The sequence below is a fragment of the Phoenix dactylifera genome, chromosome 2, assembly GCF_051530095.1.
Source record: "Phoenix dactylifera cultivar Ajwa chromosome 2, Ajwa_hap1_PhDact_Kaust_v1.1, whole genome shotgun sequence".
NCBI classification, from domain to species: domain Eukaryota; kingdom Viridiplantae; phylum Streptophyta; class Magnoliopsida; order Arecales; family Arecaceae; genus Phoenix; species Phoenix dactylifera.
The window spans coordinates 54000865-54019191 of record NC_143191.1 but is presented as its reverse complement, the minus strand read 5'-3'; the positions used below and the strand labels follow the sequence as shown (position 1 = coordinate 54019191).

At 34.7% G+C, this 18327-nt stretch overlaps 1 protein-coding gene and 1 non-coding gene across 8 annotated transcripts; one reads left to right on the top strand and one right to left on the bottom strand.

Annotated features, from left to right (window-relative positions):
- Positions 1-5043: 5043 nt before the first annotated feature.
- Positions 5044-5115, bottom strand: TRNAP-CGG (transfer RNA proline (anticodon CGG)). The gene has a single exon. It is a non-coding gene; the product is annotated as a tRNA-Pro (tRNA).
- Positions 5116-6723: 1608 nt separating this feature from the next.
- Positions 6724-17253, top strand: LOC103712471 (uncharacterized). 7 transcript variants are annotated; one of them, XM_008799001.6, is made up of 13 exons: positions 6724-7024; positions 8820-8867; positions 8982-9068; positions 9151-9178; positions 9283-9365; positions 11046-11078; positions 13353-13431; positions 13526-13578; positions 14043-14103; positions 14353-14435; positions 15932-16020; positions 16272-16385; positions 17000-17253. In XM_008799001.6, exons 2-12 carry the CDS (start codon positions 8847-8849, stop codon positions 16339-16341), a joined length of 687 nt encoding a protein of 228 aa, XP_008797223.3. In that variant the 5' UTR covers positions 6724-7024; positions 8820-8846; the 3' UTR covers positions 16342-16385; positions 17000-17253. The 7 variants fall into 7 exon arrangements, with proteins under 7 accessions (XP_008797223.3, XP_088573128.1, XP_008797222.4 ...); XM_008799000.6 differs by having other exon boundaries at positions 6884-7024; positions 8820-8879; positions 17008-17146; XM_008798999.6 differs by having other exon boundaries at positions 6884-7024; positions 8820-8879; positions 17000-17139.
- The last annotated feature ends 1074 nt before the right edge of the window (positions 17254-18327 follow it).

Sequence of the window (18327 nt, the reverse complement as noted above, 5' to 3'; positions counted from 1 at the left end):
GTCATTTTGGCATTCCTCCTGTTTCTGAGGGAGAAGAAACTAATCCCCAACCCCATGTTCCTAGTTCCTCTAGAACCAGTGAACCGAGTGAAGATCAAACCTCTTCTCGTAAGAGGATTAGTGTTGTATGGAATGAATTTGATAGAATTATGGTTGATGGAGTCTGGAAAGCAAAATGTAAAAAATGTGCCAAACTTTATAGTTATACTAGTAGTGGGGGAACATGCCATTTAAAAAGATATCAAGAGAGTCATAGGATGTATGATTCTCGTCTTCAAAGTACCCTTAATATACAAGGGGGATCACTTTTAGGTAATTTTGCATATAATCATGAAAATCAAAGAAAATCACTTGTAAAATGGATTGTTAAGGATGAACTATCTTTTAGTTTATGTGAATCTTTTAATTTTGAAGAATATGTTCAATTAAACCTACAACCAGCTTACAAAAGAACTAGTAGGCGTACATTTAGAAGAGTAGCTATGACTAACTTTTTCGCAATGAGACAAAGTTTAATTGAAACACTCTCTACTTTAAATGTAAAAGTTTCATTAACTTCTGATATTTGGTCAGCATCTATAGGTAGTAATTGTTTTATTGCTATTACTGCTCATTATATTGATAATGATTGGCAATTAAATAAACATATTCTTGCTTTTGATTTTCCACATTCTGGGCAACAAATTTCAATGCCATTTATCAAACTGCATGTTCATATAATATTAATGATAAAATTATGTCTATTAATTTTGATAATGCATCTAATAATAATTCTGCTGTTACATTATTAAAGGACTCATTGCATCCCATGTTAAATGGAAATTTATTGCATATTAGATGTGCATGTCATATCTTAAATCTTTCTGTTCAAGCTGGCATGGGCATGATTCAAGATGTTATTTCAAAAATTAGAAATGCAGTTTCTTTTATTCATGCTTCAAGATCAAAACTTCAAGAATTTAAGGAACTATGTATAAATCATGGTAAACGTTTTAAAAAATTTAAACTTGATGTAATTACTCGTTGGAACTCAACATATAGCATGATACATGATGCATATCTATATAAAAACTTATTAAGTGCATATATTAATGATCGTGGATTAGGCTTTACATTGACTGAAATTGATTGGAATAAAGAAAAAATTTTGGAAGATTTTTTGATTAGTTTTTATAATGCTACTAATGTTTTTTCTGGTATTTATTATCCAACTTCATGTTCATTTTTACAACAAGCATATATGATTAGTCAAAAATTTGCAGAACATAGATATGATGATGTTTTAATGCCTATTATTGAACAAATGGAATCTAAATGGAATGAGTATTGGGACAAGATATGTCCTATGCATAACTTAGCTGCTGTATTTGATCCAAGAGTTAAATTGAATGGCGTACTAATTTTACTTGATGCATATTGTAAAAATATGATTCAAGATTCTGAACCTGCTAAAATTGAGGTAAGACAATTTCTTTATGATATTTATGCTATATATGATGAAAAATTTCGTGGATCTAGATTCTCCGTACAAAGCTCTATTTCTTCTTCTAGTAATTCTCGTTCGTCATCTATTTTTTCATTCATTGCACAGAAAAAACACACACATGCTTCAAGTTCATCTTCATCTTCTTCATTTTTAAGTAGTGAACTAGAATTTTATTTACGAAATGATCTTCAGTCTCCATATGATGAAAATCAAATAGAGAGTCTAAATGTATTATCTTGGTGGAAGAGTGTTAAAAATCAATATCCTGTTATGTCTGCAATTGCACGCGATATTTTAGCTGTGCCGATGTCCACAGTAGCATCGGAATCCGCTTTTAGTGCAGGTCGGCGTGTTCTTGACGAAAAGAGAAGTAGGATGACTGGCGAAATGGTTAAGATGCTTTTTTGCTTCAAAGATTGGTTGGATGCTGAGGCGAGACTTCAAGATAAAGGTGGACATGATACAACATCCTCTGATGATGATGATACAAAGACTACTGAATAGTGAATACTGATGATTAGTAAGATTTTGATCATTTATTTTTATTTCTTAATTTTTTATAATTGTACATTTTTATTTTTTTAATTGTTAAAGTGAGTCATCTCTATTTTTTCTTCTTTCTTATTGTATTCTGGAGGTCAGACCAAGGTCCAAACCTCCCTTATGTACCATTTTGATTTAAATTAATAAACTGGTAGGGGTCTATGCCAAATCCCTCACCATTAAGGTGGCTATTAATAAATCCTTAGTTCCCAATATTTATTAATTTATTAAAAAAATTTATTCTCATTTATTTTAAGAGGGACGAGCCGTGCCTAGTTCGGCCCAGGCCCGATTCAGGCTCTTATGGGCCATTCCGGGCTGGCTCGCGGGCCGTGCCGTGCTTGGCCCACGAATCGTGCCAGCCCAGGCCCTTATGGGCCGTGCCGTGCTTGGCCTACGAATCGTGCCAGTCCAGGTCCTTATGGGCCGTGCCAGGCTGGCTCGCGGGCCGTGCCGTGCTTGGCCCACGAATCGTGCCAGCCCGGCCCTCTTTTATGGGCCGTGCCTAGCACGGTCCGTTACTATAGCAAGCGGGCCGTGCCTGCTTCGTGCCGGGCCATGGACGGCCCGGCCCAATGCCCACCTCTACTTGGCACCAAAGTGTGGACCTTGATTATGGTATCTTGATTATGGTATTTTTATTTAGATGAGCAATGAAAATTTGATATGCCATCTGATAGGCTTGTCTTATGATCTAATTGCTCTTCTCTATGTTGAACTTGTTTAATCTTGATCATGGCACCTAAATGCAAGTGACAGAGACTACGGAAGTGTACAATTATAAATTTATTATGTGGCTACTGAACTTGATAAGTGCTCCAACTCTTAAGAAGTTACAAAGGGTTTGTTATAAAGGTGGAGGCGGTTGAATGTTCGCTTCCTAGTTTGCTGTATAATATAATTAAGAGTTGGTGCTCGGTGTATTTTGCGTTTCTGATGTTAGTAATCTGCGAATGCCCTCAAGTTGCTGGTCTATGTCCGTTTTGTCTACAAAGTAAGAAACCAAAGACATGCATTGATGCAAATGTATAGACCCCGTTTGAGCATTTGGCATCGTCGTAGATGGTAAAGCTTTTTTCTATAGAGTTTTCGACAATAAATTTTTTAATAAAAAATTATTTACTATTTAGTAACTATATTTCTGAAGTGTTATCTGCTTGGTAACTGATCTGAAAAAGAACTTTTAGCATCAAAAAATGATAATAAAGAAAATGTAGGATTTGTTTTGTATGTATACCTTCTTAAATATACAAAATTGCATGAATACCTTCGTAAAATTACTATATGCATTTATATCCTTCTTCTTTTTTTTTTGCATATATACTCGTACCACTTAATGTCGTCAAAAATAAACGGCTTTAAATTAAAATGACTGAAATATTCCTATGGGTACATATGCAAAAAAAAGTTGTAAGGGTATACATACAAATAGCAACTTTACGGAGGTATTTGTGCAATTTTTCATATTTAGAAAGGTATACATTTGAAAAATCTATTAAAAAAATTAGAACTCGATTGAAATTTATCAAGTCTTTTATAATTCAGTTGGATCGACAAGTCAGAAAAAGATCAATATCTTTTTTTTAAGATCGTGACTTGGTCAAGTTGAAGTATTATGTGATCATTTTGGTAAAGCTATTTTTCATTTAATTTTGATATAATTATTATTATTGAATCTATGACATCTACATATTCTTTGTTATTTTATCTACAAAGCAAGAAACCAAAGACATGCATTGATGAAAATGTATAGATCCAATTTGGCATCATCGTAGATAGTAAAGTTTTTACCTATAGGGTTTAGACAATAAAATTTTTAATAAAAAAATATTTACTATTTAGTAACTAAATTTCTGAAGTGTTGCCTGCTTGGTAACCGATCTGAAAAAGAACTTTTAGCATCAAAAAATGATAATGAAGAAAATTGCATGATACTTTCAATAATCTAACTATTCGTGCTATATTATTGCTATTATAAAGTATTTTAATTTATAAATCATTTATTTAGATATTTCAATCTAAATATTAATATTATAATATTTTCATTATGATATTATTATATTATTATAATATAATTACTATATTAGAATAATAGTAATGATAGTAATCTAATAATATTATAGCACGATAAATACAATGTAACATAATAAATACAACACAATATTATATTATACAATATTATATTATTATAGTATACAAATGTTATTACAAAGTATTGTTAATTTGTAAATTGTTTTTATATTTTAATCTTAATAACATAATAAATATATTCAAAATTCTTGATGGGATGATTATGGCATAAAAACCGCCACCTTAAATGATTATGATAATAAAAAGTATTTTAAATTGATTTTTGAAAAATTTCTTTGTTGGGATTAAAACTCATTTTTTTTGGGTGAAAACAATTTTCCAATATATTTTAGGTAGAGCTTTTGTCTAAAAGCTCCAAATTGGATTGTTTCTCTGGTAAACCTATTTCAGCCTTTGAAAGATCCCAAAAAATTGTTTAAGATTTTTACCAATCACTTTGAAAACTTCTAAAAAAAAACTTTTGGCCCCATAACAAATTCTTTTTAGCTCTGGGAAAGCAATGCTAAACAAAGCCTCAAATGGATGACAGATGTATGGATTGTTATTGTAGGTACCTCATGAATCAGTGACATGCATCATAGATGTTTAATGCAAGTGGATTGTATTGACCTTAGTGTTGGTATGCAAACTTTATGAGCTGACATGACATATTGAGGCATTGATGGTCCCCATGAGAATCACAACTAAGCAACACTACAGTTGGTATTATTGTGAGGAAGAATTTTGAAGGATCTATAGTTTTATCAAAGGCCGTGATAATACATTTGGCACCTTGTATTCCAGCTTCGCATTTCAGTAATGATGATTATTACAACTAAATTGGGATTAAATTTTATGTGTAATATAATTTGACTCAAAAAAAAAGGAAACAAAAGGGGGAAATAGGTATTATCAATTAATTCTTAAACAAAAATAAAGAAACTGGGGCGTTGCGAGAATCGAACTCGCGACCTCTCGCACCCGAAGCGAGAATCATACCACTAGACCAAACGCCCTGCAAGCGTTTAAAAATTCGACAATTGAAGTATATATCTCTGACCATAAAAAAAACACCTATATATCACCTAGTCCAAGTTTTCCTCCTTTTTGCACGGATCCCAAGTCTCCCTCCCCATCCAAGGTTATGTTTTTCTCTGGGTAAATAAATTTCTAATAGTTTGCTCAAGGTTCATATCTTTACCTGGTCGAAGCCTTCAGCTACTAAGCTAACATATAAGGACAAAAATAAAACAAAATTTTGATACTCCATCGGCCATCAATTTCAAGCATATCATGTTTTCTCTTCGAGACGATATCTTTTTCTCTCTCTCACACACACATACATGCACATGCACAAATATTTGTTACTCATTGTCCAAGTTCTATTGGCTGTTTTTGTCTCCAAGATATCACTGCTAAGCACCCTCTCTCTCTCCCCCTTTTCGGGCGATTGTGGACACTTGTTTAGGTTTTTCCTTCTCCTCTCTCCCACTCATTATGTTTTCTAATACTCGTGATTTTTTTAAAACTTAGTCATCATGTAATGTTGTGCTTAGTATGCTTTTTCTACTATGTTTAACATATATACCTTAATTTTCCATAACTTGAGATATGATATAATGTTTACTTAGATTTGTTGATTGTTCTTATTATAGATTTTGCATTTTAAAATGATGCAAGTTTTTTTATTAATTGCTCATATGTTTTAAAGCAGCCCATATCATCATCCCAAGCCGACTAAATTGTAAGTTATTTAATTGTTTTTCTTTCATGGATGGACTTTTGTAACAACAATAAATACAATTAATGCTAAAGCACGAGATTTTATTTAATTTTTAAATTATTTTATTAATTATTTTTAGATTTAAATGTCGTAAACAACCACCAACAAAAAGCAGCTTTTGTTACCATCTTATCTACTTATGTGGTTATATTTATATTAAGTCAGCAATGATCTTTTTTGATAAATTAGACTCCACTATGTTGATAATCAATGTCAAATGGAATGATTAAAGAGATTGAATTCTTTTTTATTTCCAAACAATGTACTTTACATCAGAGTAAATTTCATAATTTTTTGATATCTATATTTTTAATTCATGAAAAAAATGGGCAAAAGGACATAGATTCAATTAGGTAATTATGATGCCCCACCAAAATGAAAATCCTGGCATTGCCCTTGTGTACGAAAACCTTCATGCTAAGTTTTGAATTGGCCCTAACACTATCTTATGACCAGCTCATAGATATTTTATCGAGAACAAACTTTATACATATAAGTTCCTAATATAAAATACTAAGAAAATTAATAGAAAAATCCTCATGCTCTCTAATTACAGTAGGGTTATCTGGGGTTGTATGTAAAATATATTTTGAAACTGTCCTCACTCTAGCTCACGTGCTCATGATAAATATTCAAAAAAAACGAATAATATTAAGTAAGACAGGGTGTTTTGTATAAATACTTACGAACTAGTCCCTGCAAGTGGCTTGACGGGACTAGTTCAAAATTAACACCCGTATTATTTTCAGAACACTCCTCATAAAGTATAAATATAATACTTAAGTCTGTCAGTTAGGCATGGAGTATTATCCGACCCAAGCCCGCAGTATTTCGAAATCCCGGGGACCAAAAAACCAGGGTGGGATAAAAAAAAAACACATTCTTGGATAAGTAATTCCAGTAATGGGGATTATCAAATCGTGGGAATAAGATATCCAACCCAAATGGCTTTTTCTTTTTTCTTTTTCCCTTTGCCATCATCGGACGATCCTCTAGCCTCTCTCGGCTCCCTTCTCTCACATCCATCCAGGGCACACCGCGACCCACCGCCGACGACCACCGCCGCTTCCTACCTCCGATCGCCTTCTGCGGCCCCACCTGCCACCTCCGCTCCCGGCCTCCGGCCGCCGTCTCCACCCTAGGTAAGCCGCCGCCTCTGTTCCCCTCCCCACCTCTCCCTCCCCCCACTCCGTGGGGGGCTTGCTAGTGAGGCAGCAACTACGATCGGCCCCTTCTCCACCAATCCCTTTTCTTCTCGTACCTTGGCACTGCCCCTTCGCCACCACCACCACCACCTGGCCGTCCTTCAACAACAATACCATCACTACCAGCAGCATTTGTTACAATTTTTGATAGAATTTCTGTAAGTCATTATCGATGGGATATAAAATTATGTTTACGGTATGATCCGACGTAATACCTACTATATATAAGGGTTCTTGATGTTCACTTTGTAGTTCCTAATCCTCTGATTTGGCAAGAAGATGCTGATATTCGTATATGCTGACATTGAACCTTGTTTCTCTGAATTTTACACAATAATCTGCTGATGTCGAACTTTTAGGACAACATGGATGCCATCAGGTATATAGATAGAAACAAAATTAATATAATGTTCATAGATGACAATATAAAAATTCTGAACGTTGAGCATAGAGATTATGTACACTGGAAGGTTTTGGAAAACAAGCGGGTGTCTAGGAAACAAGCATGAATTGTATTTGGAATGATTGATTCTGATAAGCTACTCGCATTATATTTTCATGATGTTTTAATTTTGCATCAAAAATAATGAGAGCTAATGTATATTCAAAAATACTTATAGGGTATATCTAACAGCGAGAGCATTATGAAGCCATACATGTTGGTTGCAAAATGTTGGACTAGTTTGACGTCTTTAGTATAGGATAGCTGGTTTTCAGCTCGTGTCAGTGGAAAAGATCTTTTAGCTGGGCTCAAATTAAAGGATAAGCTTACAATATTGCTTGTGCATATATTTACAATAGGGTTATCTACTAAAACAAGAGCATTACGGGGAGCACCTTAATGGCATCTTTCTCATCCCCTTTAAAACCCTAACTGTTTAATTTCGTTGTTTTTGAAAGCTCAAAGGAAATCTCCTCATTTCTAAAATTGGGATTTCAATTCCCTAATCTCTGGTCATGGTGGTAACACTGTTTGATTTCCCTCCCAATCTACCTTCTTTTTCCCTCCTAGCCCTTCTTTTTGTCTTTCCTCCCTTCACCCGCTTACCTAGAATGCGATTCTTTATAATGATCTCGAAACTCTATTGAAGTTCAATGAGAGCATGATCGTTTGTTCTGTGGTCTGGCTATCAGTGGAGAAGATCAGCTGATTCATTGAGAAATCAGCTGCTTTTTCTTATAATTAGGTTAACTCTTAATGTAGTTACTGACTTACGTAGTTTGATCTGTTGTTAGAGAGTATTGACTAGAGCCACAAGAAAGTCTAGATTTGCAGGTGATCAGTTCATTACCTTATGGTTATGGAGCTTTTATTTTTAAATTCAGAGAATCAGAACTGTGTCTTTAGGTTGTATCTTTTAAAGTTAACTGTAGAGGCCAACTGAATTTTTACAAGAGGCAATATACTTGTAAAATATTGTGTAGATTATAACAAAAAGGAACTTTTTTGTTGAAATTCTTGGATTTATGTTGTTTAGTTGATACAATATCGTAGCATTCTTCTTGCTGAAATATTTTTATTTATTTTCTATAAGAGTTAAGGTTTTACATGTCTGGTATGCTACAGTGCCCAGGCAAGTGAGTTGCTCCTTGTTCCAAGTTCTGATGCCCAAAGTTTTCCTTGGATGCATTTTAGTTTTGTTGATATTTTTAATCTCAATGAAGATGTTTTGCAGTTATTGTTGCCATCAGAGTTAAAGCAATAACAAATTTTGCCACTTATTCAACACAGGACTAGCTGGCCTGATAAGATACAGAAATGGCTCAATCCAGCAGTAATGTGAGTACAGAGGTTATTGGTCTTCCTTCTTTTAATAAGAAAGAAAAATCATTTGCCATCATAGTTAGCTGATGATGTAAATTATCTCTCATGCCACTTTTTTCATATGTATAGGCTGTTGGAGTTGATAACACCTTTAGAAGGAAATGGAACCGAGAAGAATATTTGGAGAGAGCTCGAGAACGAGAAAGGGAAGAGAAGGTACACTCAGATATTGCTAAAAATTTTGTTGTTGAATTATTTTGCTTGTTTGTTTACTTATTCATTATTGTATTATGACTAGGGAGAGGAGGGCCACTTTAAATCCAAAGGTAAATCAGAGATTCGGGTTGATCTTCTTCTTCTTCTTCTTCTACCTTCTTTCTCTGCATGATCTGATAATGCTTCATTTTTTTATTCTGTTATAATTGTGCAGCCAAAGCTCCTCCTGTTCAACGGAAACCCTTGAAGCATAGGGATTTTGAAGTTGACCTTGAATCTCGTCTGGGAAAAACTCAGGTCAGGCATAATAGTTTTTAATAGTATAATGGTTTTTGAGACATTGATCCCAATTAATGCATTTTATTTTTGTTGAAGTAGTGCTTGTTAAATAAACTATGCTGACTACCTTTTCCATCCCCTACACTGTAGCATAGGATGCTTGCACCTCTCATTTATTGTATGGGATAATGGTGTCGCTGCTATAAGGTTTTTAATCCGTTTTGATATGCTTCCCATTCATCACTACTTAATTATTTTTATTATCTTTGGCACTTGCCATAACTATAATTGTAACCATCAAGCATTATCCCCAATAAACTGGTTAGATTTAAAAATCTGTTGCCAATCATCTTTAGTGAGGGCTACATCCATGGTAAACTTTTTCAAGTGCTTCTCATAATTATCGTCCATTGTGCCATTATCATAAGTCTTCCCCAATTTATTCTAAATCATGAGACCCTTACACAGATAAATCCAAGACCTTCTTCTTACTACATCCTTAGATTTTCATAGCACATGTTCATTATCACCATATTTGGTTCTCAACAACTCTATCCTGGATGAATGTAGTTTATTGACTTCATTTATTGTACTTATTCTTCATGATGGTTTGGTTCTTCATTGTTACATATTCCAATTCAATTCGTGCACAAAGATGCGTAGCTAAACAAAACCTTATTCTAGTTGTCATCTGTTTTAGATTTGAATGGCTATTGGATAGTCCATTTGGATTTATACCTATCTTGCTTCTCTTTCTATCATCCTCATGGCCTGGATCTAGTCCTGATTATGAGATATCATTGGTAGACGGAGGAGATGGTGGACAGCTCATGGTCATTGATTTCTCAATAAAGATCCTTGTCCAAACTCCACTGGCATTGGCAACACTTTTGTGGGCAAAATGCATTGAGAGGAAGTCTTGAAGAGCTTCAAGACAGACTTTCACTCATGAACCTAGGAGACTCTACTGTTAAATCTAGGGATTTTGTGACAGATGAAAGATCATATTACAAAAAATGTATAATAATGCATCATAAATACCAGTGTGTTGATTTGAATTCTATTATAAAGCTAGCAGAATATCTTACCACGTATATATGATCTGATGTGTTCATCCTCACCCCCTCCTCTTTCCTTTCTTTTTATCTGGTGGGCATTGGGGTGGTGACGGCTGGTGGTTGGGCTGTTTGTTGTGTAGTATGCAGTATTAATAAGCTTGTAAGGGTTATGATATGCATGGTTGAATACTCCCATATATGTACATCTGCATCTTATGTGAATGTATTCATTTGCACATGCTCACATATCTGTGTCCATGACCAACCTTATATTTTGCACTGGCATATGGTTTCACATTGGAGAAAACAGAAGGTTGGTTGTAATAACACAGTGAAGGAACCATGCATGGTATATTGGCAACTCTTGTTACTGCTAGCATAATATTTAATTTTTATAGTAAATATGATTGTATAATGTTTAGTGATGATAACATGTTTTGTCAATATAAATATACACTCGTCATGTGTATAAGTAATTTACTCTTAGTTCAATCTTATTTGGTATATAAATTATGAAACTATTGCAACCATGATGGATCTTAATAATTCTAGATATTTTAAATAACAGTTGTCAACTCAAATATGATTAATTATTGCTCACTAGAAGCATTCTAAAAGTTTTTTTTATTTCCTGCTACAGGTTGTTACTCCAATTGCACCATTAAGCCAGCAGGTATGTTTGATTGACATACCAGTTAATGAAATGTCTTATTATTGTCTCTATGTCATAATCTACATGTTATGATCGTATTTTTGTTTCGTTCCTCAAGAAATCGATACAATATTTTCCCTCTGTCTTCTTGTGCTCGTATAAATTAAAGCTTTTATGTATCCTTGAATGTAGTAAACCTGCGTAACTAGCCTTTTCTCAAGTATTTTGTATCAGCTTTACTTATGGCAGAAAATCTGAGTACTTTCTCCACTTAAAAAATTTACAATCTTTATCTTGGAAGAGTGAATTATAGTCAGCATTTTCATGACACTCTTAACAATAAATTGGAGCTGATAACACTAGGAAGCAACATTTGAGTTAGCCATCCTCCTTGATACCCCATTCATTCCTTATCTTGCTGTTGCTGTGGAGCCTTTTCTCTTTTGTGCCTGGCTGCTAATCAAGGGCAATCCATCACTTCTCTGCCTTGCCATGATCTACCTCTTCTCTTTGTATTGGTTGTTGTCTTTTTTCTTTCTTTTTCTGGTCGACAATTGTGTAATAGATCTTATGGATCTTGTCTGCTATATGAGCAGTCATTGATCAGTAGCAATCTATAGTATATTTTGAGTGATCAATCTCGCTCAACCTTCCCGAGTCATAACAAATATGCATGCCTTCTAGGCATTTGTGAAAACCTCTGTATTATATTATTGTTATACTCTATAGCAGCTATGTTGAGTGACAGTCTGGTTTGGCTTTGACATGTGGGTTAAACAAAAGATTAGCTCGTATGTTTTTCTATAGCAGCCAAGTGTAGCATTCATAGTGGGCTGGAGAGGCCAATTGAAGATGCAAAAGATCATGTGTTAGTTCAAAACTTAGATGCTGTCATGGTATAGGAAATCAAACCTGGACAATGCTATGAAGATGTTTGATGAAATACATATAAGAACTGTGATTTCTTGAAGTGCAATTATCTGGTGCTGCATTCATAATGGGAGTCCAAATTTTGTTTTGGAAGTGTTTTGAAGTAAGATGATCGTGATGGTTTGACTGGATTCACCTATTTCAGTTAGCATTTTGAGGATAATAGCTAGGCAATTTGCAAAAGGAAAGGTAGGTTCATGCTTGGTTGAAGCCTAGAACTCCATTTCTATTATTAAGGGATTAATTGCCATGAATTGCTGATATTACTGCTTTTCAAGATAAATGAGGCATCTTGGTCCCGTGCTTCCTGTTTGTTGTGTGTTCTCTATCCCGATCTTAGGACTTCAATAACATCAGCATTTTCAAATAAAGGATCCTAAAACTGGTACTTATTGTTGTAATAAGTGTACAATGTAAATAAGAATATTATCATGTATCCTGTTTAATTATGGTTGATTTTCTTTGTAACAATACTGCTGTCTTAAATACTCCATGAAAACTCATAACTTCTTTTGCTTGAGTTACTATTCATTGAACAAAAAACTAATAATTCCAACAAACATTTGAGATTTGAATTAAAAGATGTTATCCATTTGAAGAATGAAAAAACATGATGGCAATTATTTCTTTTTGTACAACAGTTGCTCAAGTCACTCCTTATTGAATATATAGGTATTATTTGTCTGGGTGGAATTGAGATTTGAATGGAAAAAGTTGTTTAATTCATATGGAAATGACACCATTGTAACATTATAGTAGTCACTGCAATAGAATAATATCAAGAAAACTGATGTTATTGTCAATGCTTTTTGAGTATGTTACTTCAACATATACTTTAGCACTTCAAGCTAAACCTTGCAGAGTTAAGATCCTCAGGGGCCTGTATTACTTAATATGGTTAAGTAATTGTTTATATTTTATATTATAAATTTAATTTTATTACTAAATCTAATATTTTATTATAGTACAGCTAAAAGTTGCCATCTGTGCATGTGTAGTGCCTGTGCTGTTTAAGTCAAAATCCATCTCAAATTCTCAGTTGATATAATATGTTCCATCAGTCAACTTTATCTGAAAGTCGGAAATTGTCTTTGAGGATGGATGAATCATGACAGATGACATTTAATGTGCAATAATTTTCTTAGGCTTTTCATGAGAAAAGGCTGAGAATAAAAAAGGCTGCATAATATTGAAAGTGACATATTTATGTATGTGAAAGCCATGCACTGGAAATTTTAAAGCAATTATTGCAATGTATTTGGTTGTGGAAATTATTGCAAATTAGCATTCGGTCCACTTACCAAGAGATGCTTTCAGGCAATCTGGATGTTGTTTATTTATTATTATAAGTTTCCTACTTTGCAGGCTGGATACTACTGTGCAGTATGTGAGTGTGTAGTAAAAGATTCAGCAAACTACCTGGACCATATTAATGGAAAAAAGCGTAGGTGTTCCTGAAATTGCTGTTTTGTTCCGTTGTGAGCCATAACCATACTTTTAGAAGTTGATCTAATACTTGGTTGTCATATACTGCCCAGATCAGAGAGCTTTGGGTATGTCTATGCGGTCGGAGAGGGCAACTCTTCAACAGGTACATGTTACTTTTGTTGTTTTCTGAACAAAGTACTAGAATTTGTGTGGCTGCACAAGCAATATAATAAGTGAGATTGGAGAAGCTATATAGGATAACCTGGAGTAACAGACACATTTATGTTTCTACATACTTCCCTCAACTTTCATTATCCTGTTAAATATTTAAATTATGTATGGTGGGTGCTATTTTATTTAGTAATCGGCTCCAAATTTGAAATTTGTTACCCTAACAAATAAAATAATGATGAATTCTGAGCACAGCAAGAGCCATTGCTAAACTGATATACTTTGATGGGGTCAACCATGTAATTTGACTGCTTGACAATGTTCCAAGCAGTTTTTAGGTGCTGGAACCAGTTTTTAGCCATATTAGTACATCAAAGAGCTGTTATTCCCATTCCTATCGGCACTTATTGCTTTCTATAATATCATTTTTATGCCAAAATAGCAATCTGTTTACAGGTCCAACAAAGATTTGAAGTGCTTAAGAAGCGGAAAGCCCCGGGTAGCTTTACTGAGCAAGGTAAGTAATTAATGAGAAGTCTCTTGGTTTTGTAATCTTGAGGTGATTGTAGTATTGCTGGCTGGTCAATTACTGTTTGCTGCATAGTAGAAAAAAATAGTTCCATGGGTCTTAAAGTAAAACCTTATTCTGGTCTATTATGCCACAATTGGCTAGTTTTATTGAAATGGATCAGAAAGCATATGGGACTTGCATAACATTGATATATCTGCGTGGTCATTCTGATGAAGTGTTACGATATTACTTCAGATTTAGATGAGAGGATACTAAAACAGCAGCAAGAGGAGGAAGAACGCAAGCGTCAACGCCGAGAAAGGAAGAAGGAGAAGAAGGTGAGTACATTTTCAGCTGTTTCATCAGGCTTTTGGCTTCCTGATGTCAAAAGTCACTTCTATCATCATTTTTGCTTGAAATGATGTTTAGATAGATCTTTTTCAGCTTGTTAAAAGACAAGATGTGATGCCATAGTTTGTGCTTGAAGAGGTTAAGAACTGAGTGTCGGGGGTGCTGCCTGTTAATTTTGAGCATACTAGTATCCAGCATGTGCAACGCACATGCATTACACGAGGGGTGGGGGGCGATGCTTAACTGTAAGAAAGGTGTAACAATTGGTGACCATGGAATTGCCGAAAAATCATGCGGTGGCTTCAGAAGTACAGCCCCTCCATTATATCTGGATTCTATAGATTTTCTTCTCTCTTGGTTGTGTTGGAACTCTACTTTTGAGTAGTCCAGTCGTAAGAAAGTCCAACTACAAAACAATATCCTGGTTACAAAGGAAGAGTCCACTCACAGAGGACTGTCCAATTAGGATAGTAGAGATATTTTGTTCTATTGATATTAGAATATCTAGTTGCATTTCTGTGATTATTCTAATTGGTTGTCCTTTTGTGCTGTTAGTCTGATTGTCCAATTAGGATAGTAGAGATATGTCATTCTGTTGATATTACAATATCTAGTTGCATTTTGTGATTATTCTAACTGGTTGTCATTTTGTGGTGTTAATATGATCCCTTTGATGATCAAATTACAAGTTGGTGTTTTGCACCCTAGGAGAGGCTTAGGCTCTTCTTTTCAGAGAAAAGGGTGAACCCATAAATTATTTGGACCCAGAAGAATGGTAACCAGGATGAATAGAATTAATTTTATAATGTTTATTGAGCAATCTGTTTTCCAGTAGCTGAGGAAGCACATCTCTAGGATCTGGAGTAATATACAACTGAGAAGCAGATTTCCACCAGTTTCGTTCATGTACAGAAAATACTATTCATAAACTAATCTGTATTATGCACTACAAAATTAGGTTTACATAGTCTTAAAGAATATAGACCAACAATGTAAAACAAAACATCTAAATGCTGACAGAAAAGTTGAAGTGACCCTTCCATGATTATAAAAAGTTGAGAATTTTGCTAAAATATAAGTTAAATATTCTCTCCATCATGGTGACCACATAGTTGCTTGTACTTTTCTTAGTTACAGATGTTTTAAGTTGGTTTTGTGACTTTTAACAGTGTCCAGAGTTAAGGATTTAGGAACACCGTCAACAAGAAAATATAACTTGCAACTGTAAGGATTAGCAATTCATCTTAGCATAACCAATTGCTAAGTATCAGCTTCTTTTCCATCTTCTAGTTGGGAACCTCCGTACTTTCTGAAGAGGGGTAAATTATGCTTTTGGACTATGTTCTCATTACATGAAATTGACCTAAATCATCCATGCAGAGAACGAAATCATCTCCGGAGACATCAATGTACTGATTATTTAACAATATATCTACACATTTCTGTTGTTTTGGTCACTGACAAGTTGAACTTTGGAATCCAGAAGGAGAAGGCTGCGCAGGATGAATCAGAGGACATTGATCCTGATGTGGCTGCCATGATGGGTTTTGGAGGTTTCCGGTCATCGAAAAAGTGAGAAGTGCCTCATCAGTCTCTTTCAACACTAGACATGCAACATTTACCGACCCCATCTTTTAATGAGAATTTTGGCGGAGCAGACTATGAAATGACAAAGCTGTTGCTCTGTTTTGTTTCTGGACGTGTTTTGCAATGATTATGAAGGGCTGTAGACTTAATGTCACAGAATTTGAAGGTTTAGTATGTTGATGCTCTTACGGTTGAAGTCAAAATGATCTAAATTCTCTGTAATTTGTGATTTTCAGTGAATCTGCTCTCTTCAATGGTTCATGGATAGGATCCCTGCAATTTTATGGATGGCCGCATAGTTGCTGATCTTGAGAAGAAAAGAAAAGTCTAAATTGCTCTGTTTGTTCTGGGTACATTTTCTCCTATAATTTCATCCACTTATCAGAACTTAAGGATAGCAAAATTAGGATGTGTAAAATTCTTCAACATGTTTTTATTTTGTTCAACTCCTGAGCTGAAAATTGGTTCTCCTCAGTACTTAAAGCAGCAGCTATTTTGTGTCCTTCATGTTTTTGGTTCCTGCAGGGAAATCTATTTTTGCCTATACATTCACATTAATGTTGAAAAAATCTACATCTAATTGTACATTTGCACCTTTCAGTTAAATACCTCATATATGCTTAAATCATTATTTCACAAAACTAGCCATGCACATTGTATATGTGAGATGCTAGCTGTGTACATCAATCAAAATCCTGAGTCTAATTATATTAGTCTTGATCATTGTCTGGTAATCGTATAGTTCAATTTCCTCAAAAAAAAAAAAAAGCGATAAATAAAATTTCATTTTGGATTTTGATATTAATGTGCTCAAGGTAAACTGAGGCTTAGTCTGATAGTCGCAGCCTTTGATGCATTTCTAAGTATTTATGCTTACATAATTACAAGGTGATAAGAAAATTCATGCATATCCATGTATGTCCATGCGGATATTTTTTTCCCATTCCTTGACTATGCTTCACAGGAAAGCAGAGGGAGAGAGACTAATCCTCTGCCGGCGGCGAGTTCTGCAGCTCGTCCATGGGCTCGCCACCTGCACCAACGTCCGCCAGATCCTCGTTCTCCAGAGAGCAGAAGTTTTTTTTCGCCAGGCGGCAACTCTGGAGAATACCATGCAGGATTACTACAAAAACTGTAGCCCCAGAGGACATCTTACTCCATGAGCTTGTCATTTGTATTCAGAATATGGCAAAACATAAGTAATAATTTTATTACTTATGATTCTTTTGGGTGGTACATTATTTTAGTATGTTAAAAGGATATTGATAATGGTATTTATAAGATTAAAAAAAATGACCATCTCGTTTTTTTTTAAAACTATATCTTATTAAAAGATATTTAGATCTAGGCCCACATGAAATCCTTGGCTTCATTGTTCTTTTCCTTGCTGCTGCTGCTGCTGGTATTGTTGTTGCTGCTAGGAGATATAGTTGCAATGCAAAATTAGGCTCTGAGCCCCACACAAAATTTCACTGCTTTATTTTCTCAATGATTCATGCAAAGGTAACTGTGTGATTGCGGTTTTTTTTTTTTTAATTTGATAGCCAATACTGTACTCCTGCATTTTAAATAGATAAAGTGGATACAAGGGAGTTGAGTTAAATCTTCTTTTACAATTATTTGAGGGTGGTCCAATGAGATCCATTTACACTTGCAACTCTAATAACCTGTCTGATCACCAATTTATGGGAATGTTCTTCAGAATTTGATTTTGCCTCCTGTTAAATGATTGCAATTTTCTTAAGATTTTGCCTCCTGTTAAATTATTGTAAGTGAGAAGTGCCTCCTGTTATATTTCACTGCTTTATATTTATTTGATTTTACCTAAACAGCTATAGGAAGGAAAAGGAAAAAAAAACAGAAAGAAGTAATACAAACAACTCTAATAAATATGGTCTTGCAATGCAGGCAAGAGGGTTAAATAATTAATCAGCAGTACACAGGCTATGCAGGTTAAATGTTGGATAATTTGTCCATCCCCCTGGCAAGAACGAGTTGGGCATCAGCGGTCTGCTGGTGGATGGATTACAAAATATGTACCAAAGCATCTTCGCATTTAGCACCCTTGCCCTTGAGGGCTTTGAATGCTAGGAGATCAGGATTCTATCTCAAAAAATATAACAATATGGCACCATTCAATAGAGATTAGAGCTGCCAGCGAACAACAAATCAGTGGTCTTCAAAGACAACTCATCCCTTTTTCAAAATGATTTCATGATATGGGGACTGGTTTGTCACCTGGACGCTGATCGCTAACAGGAGTCCAATAAGATCTTTCAGCATTGAGCCTAA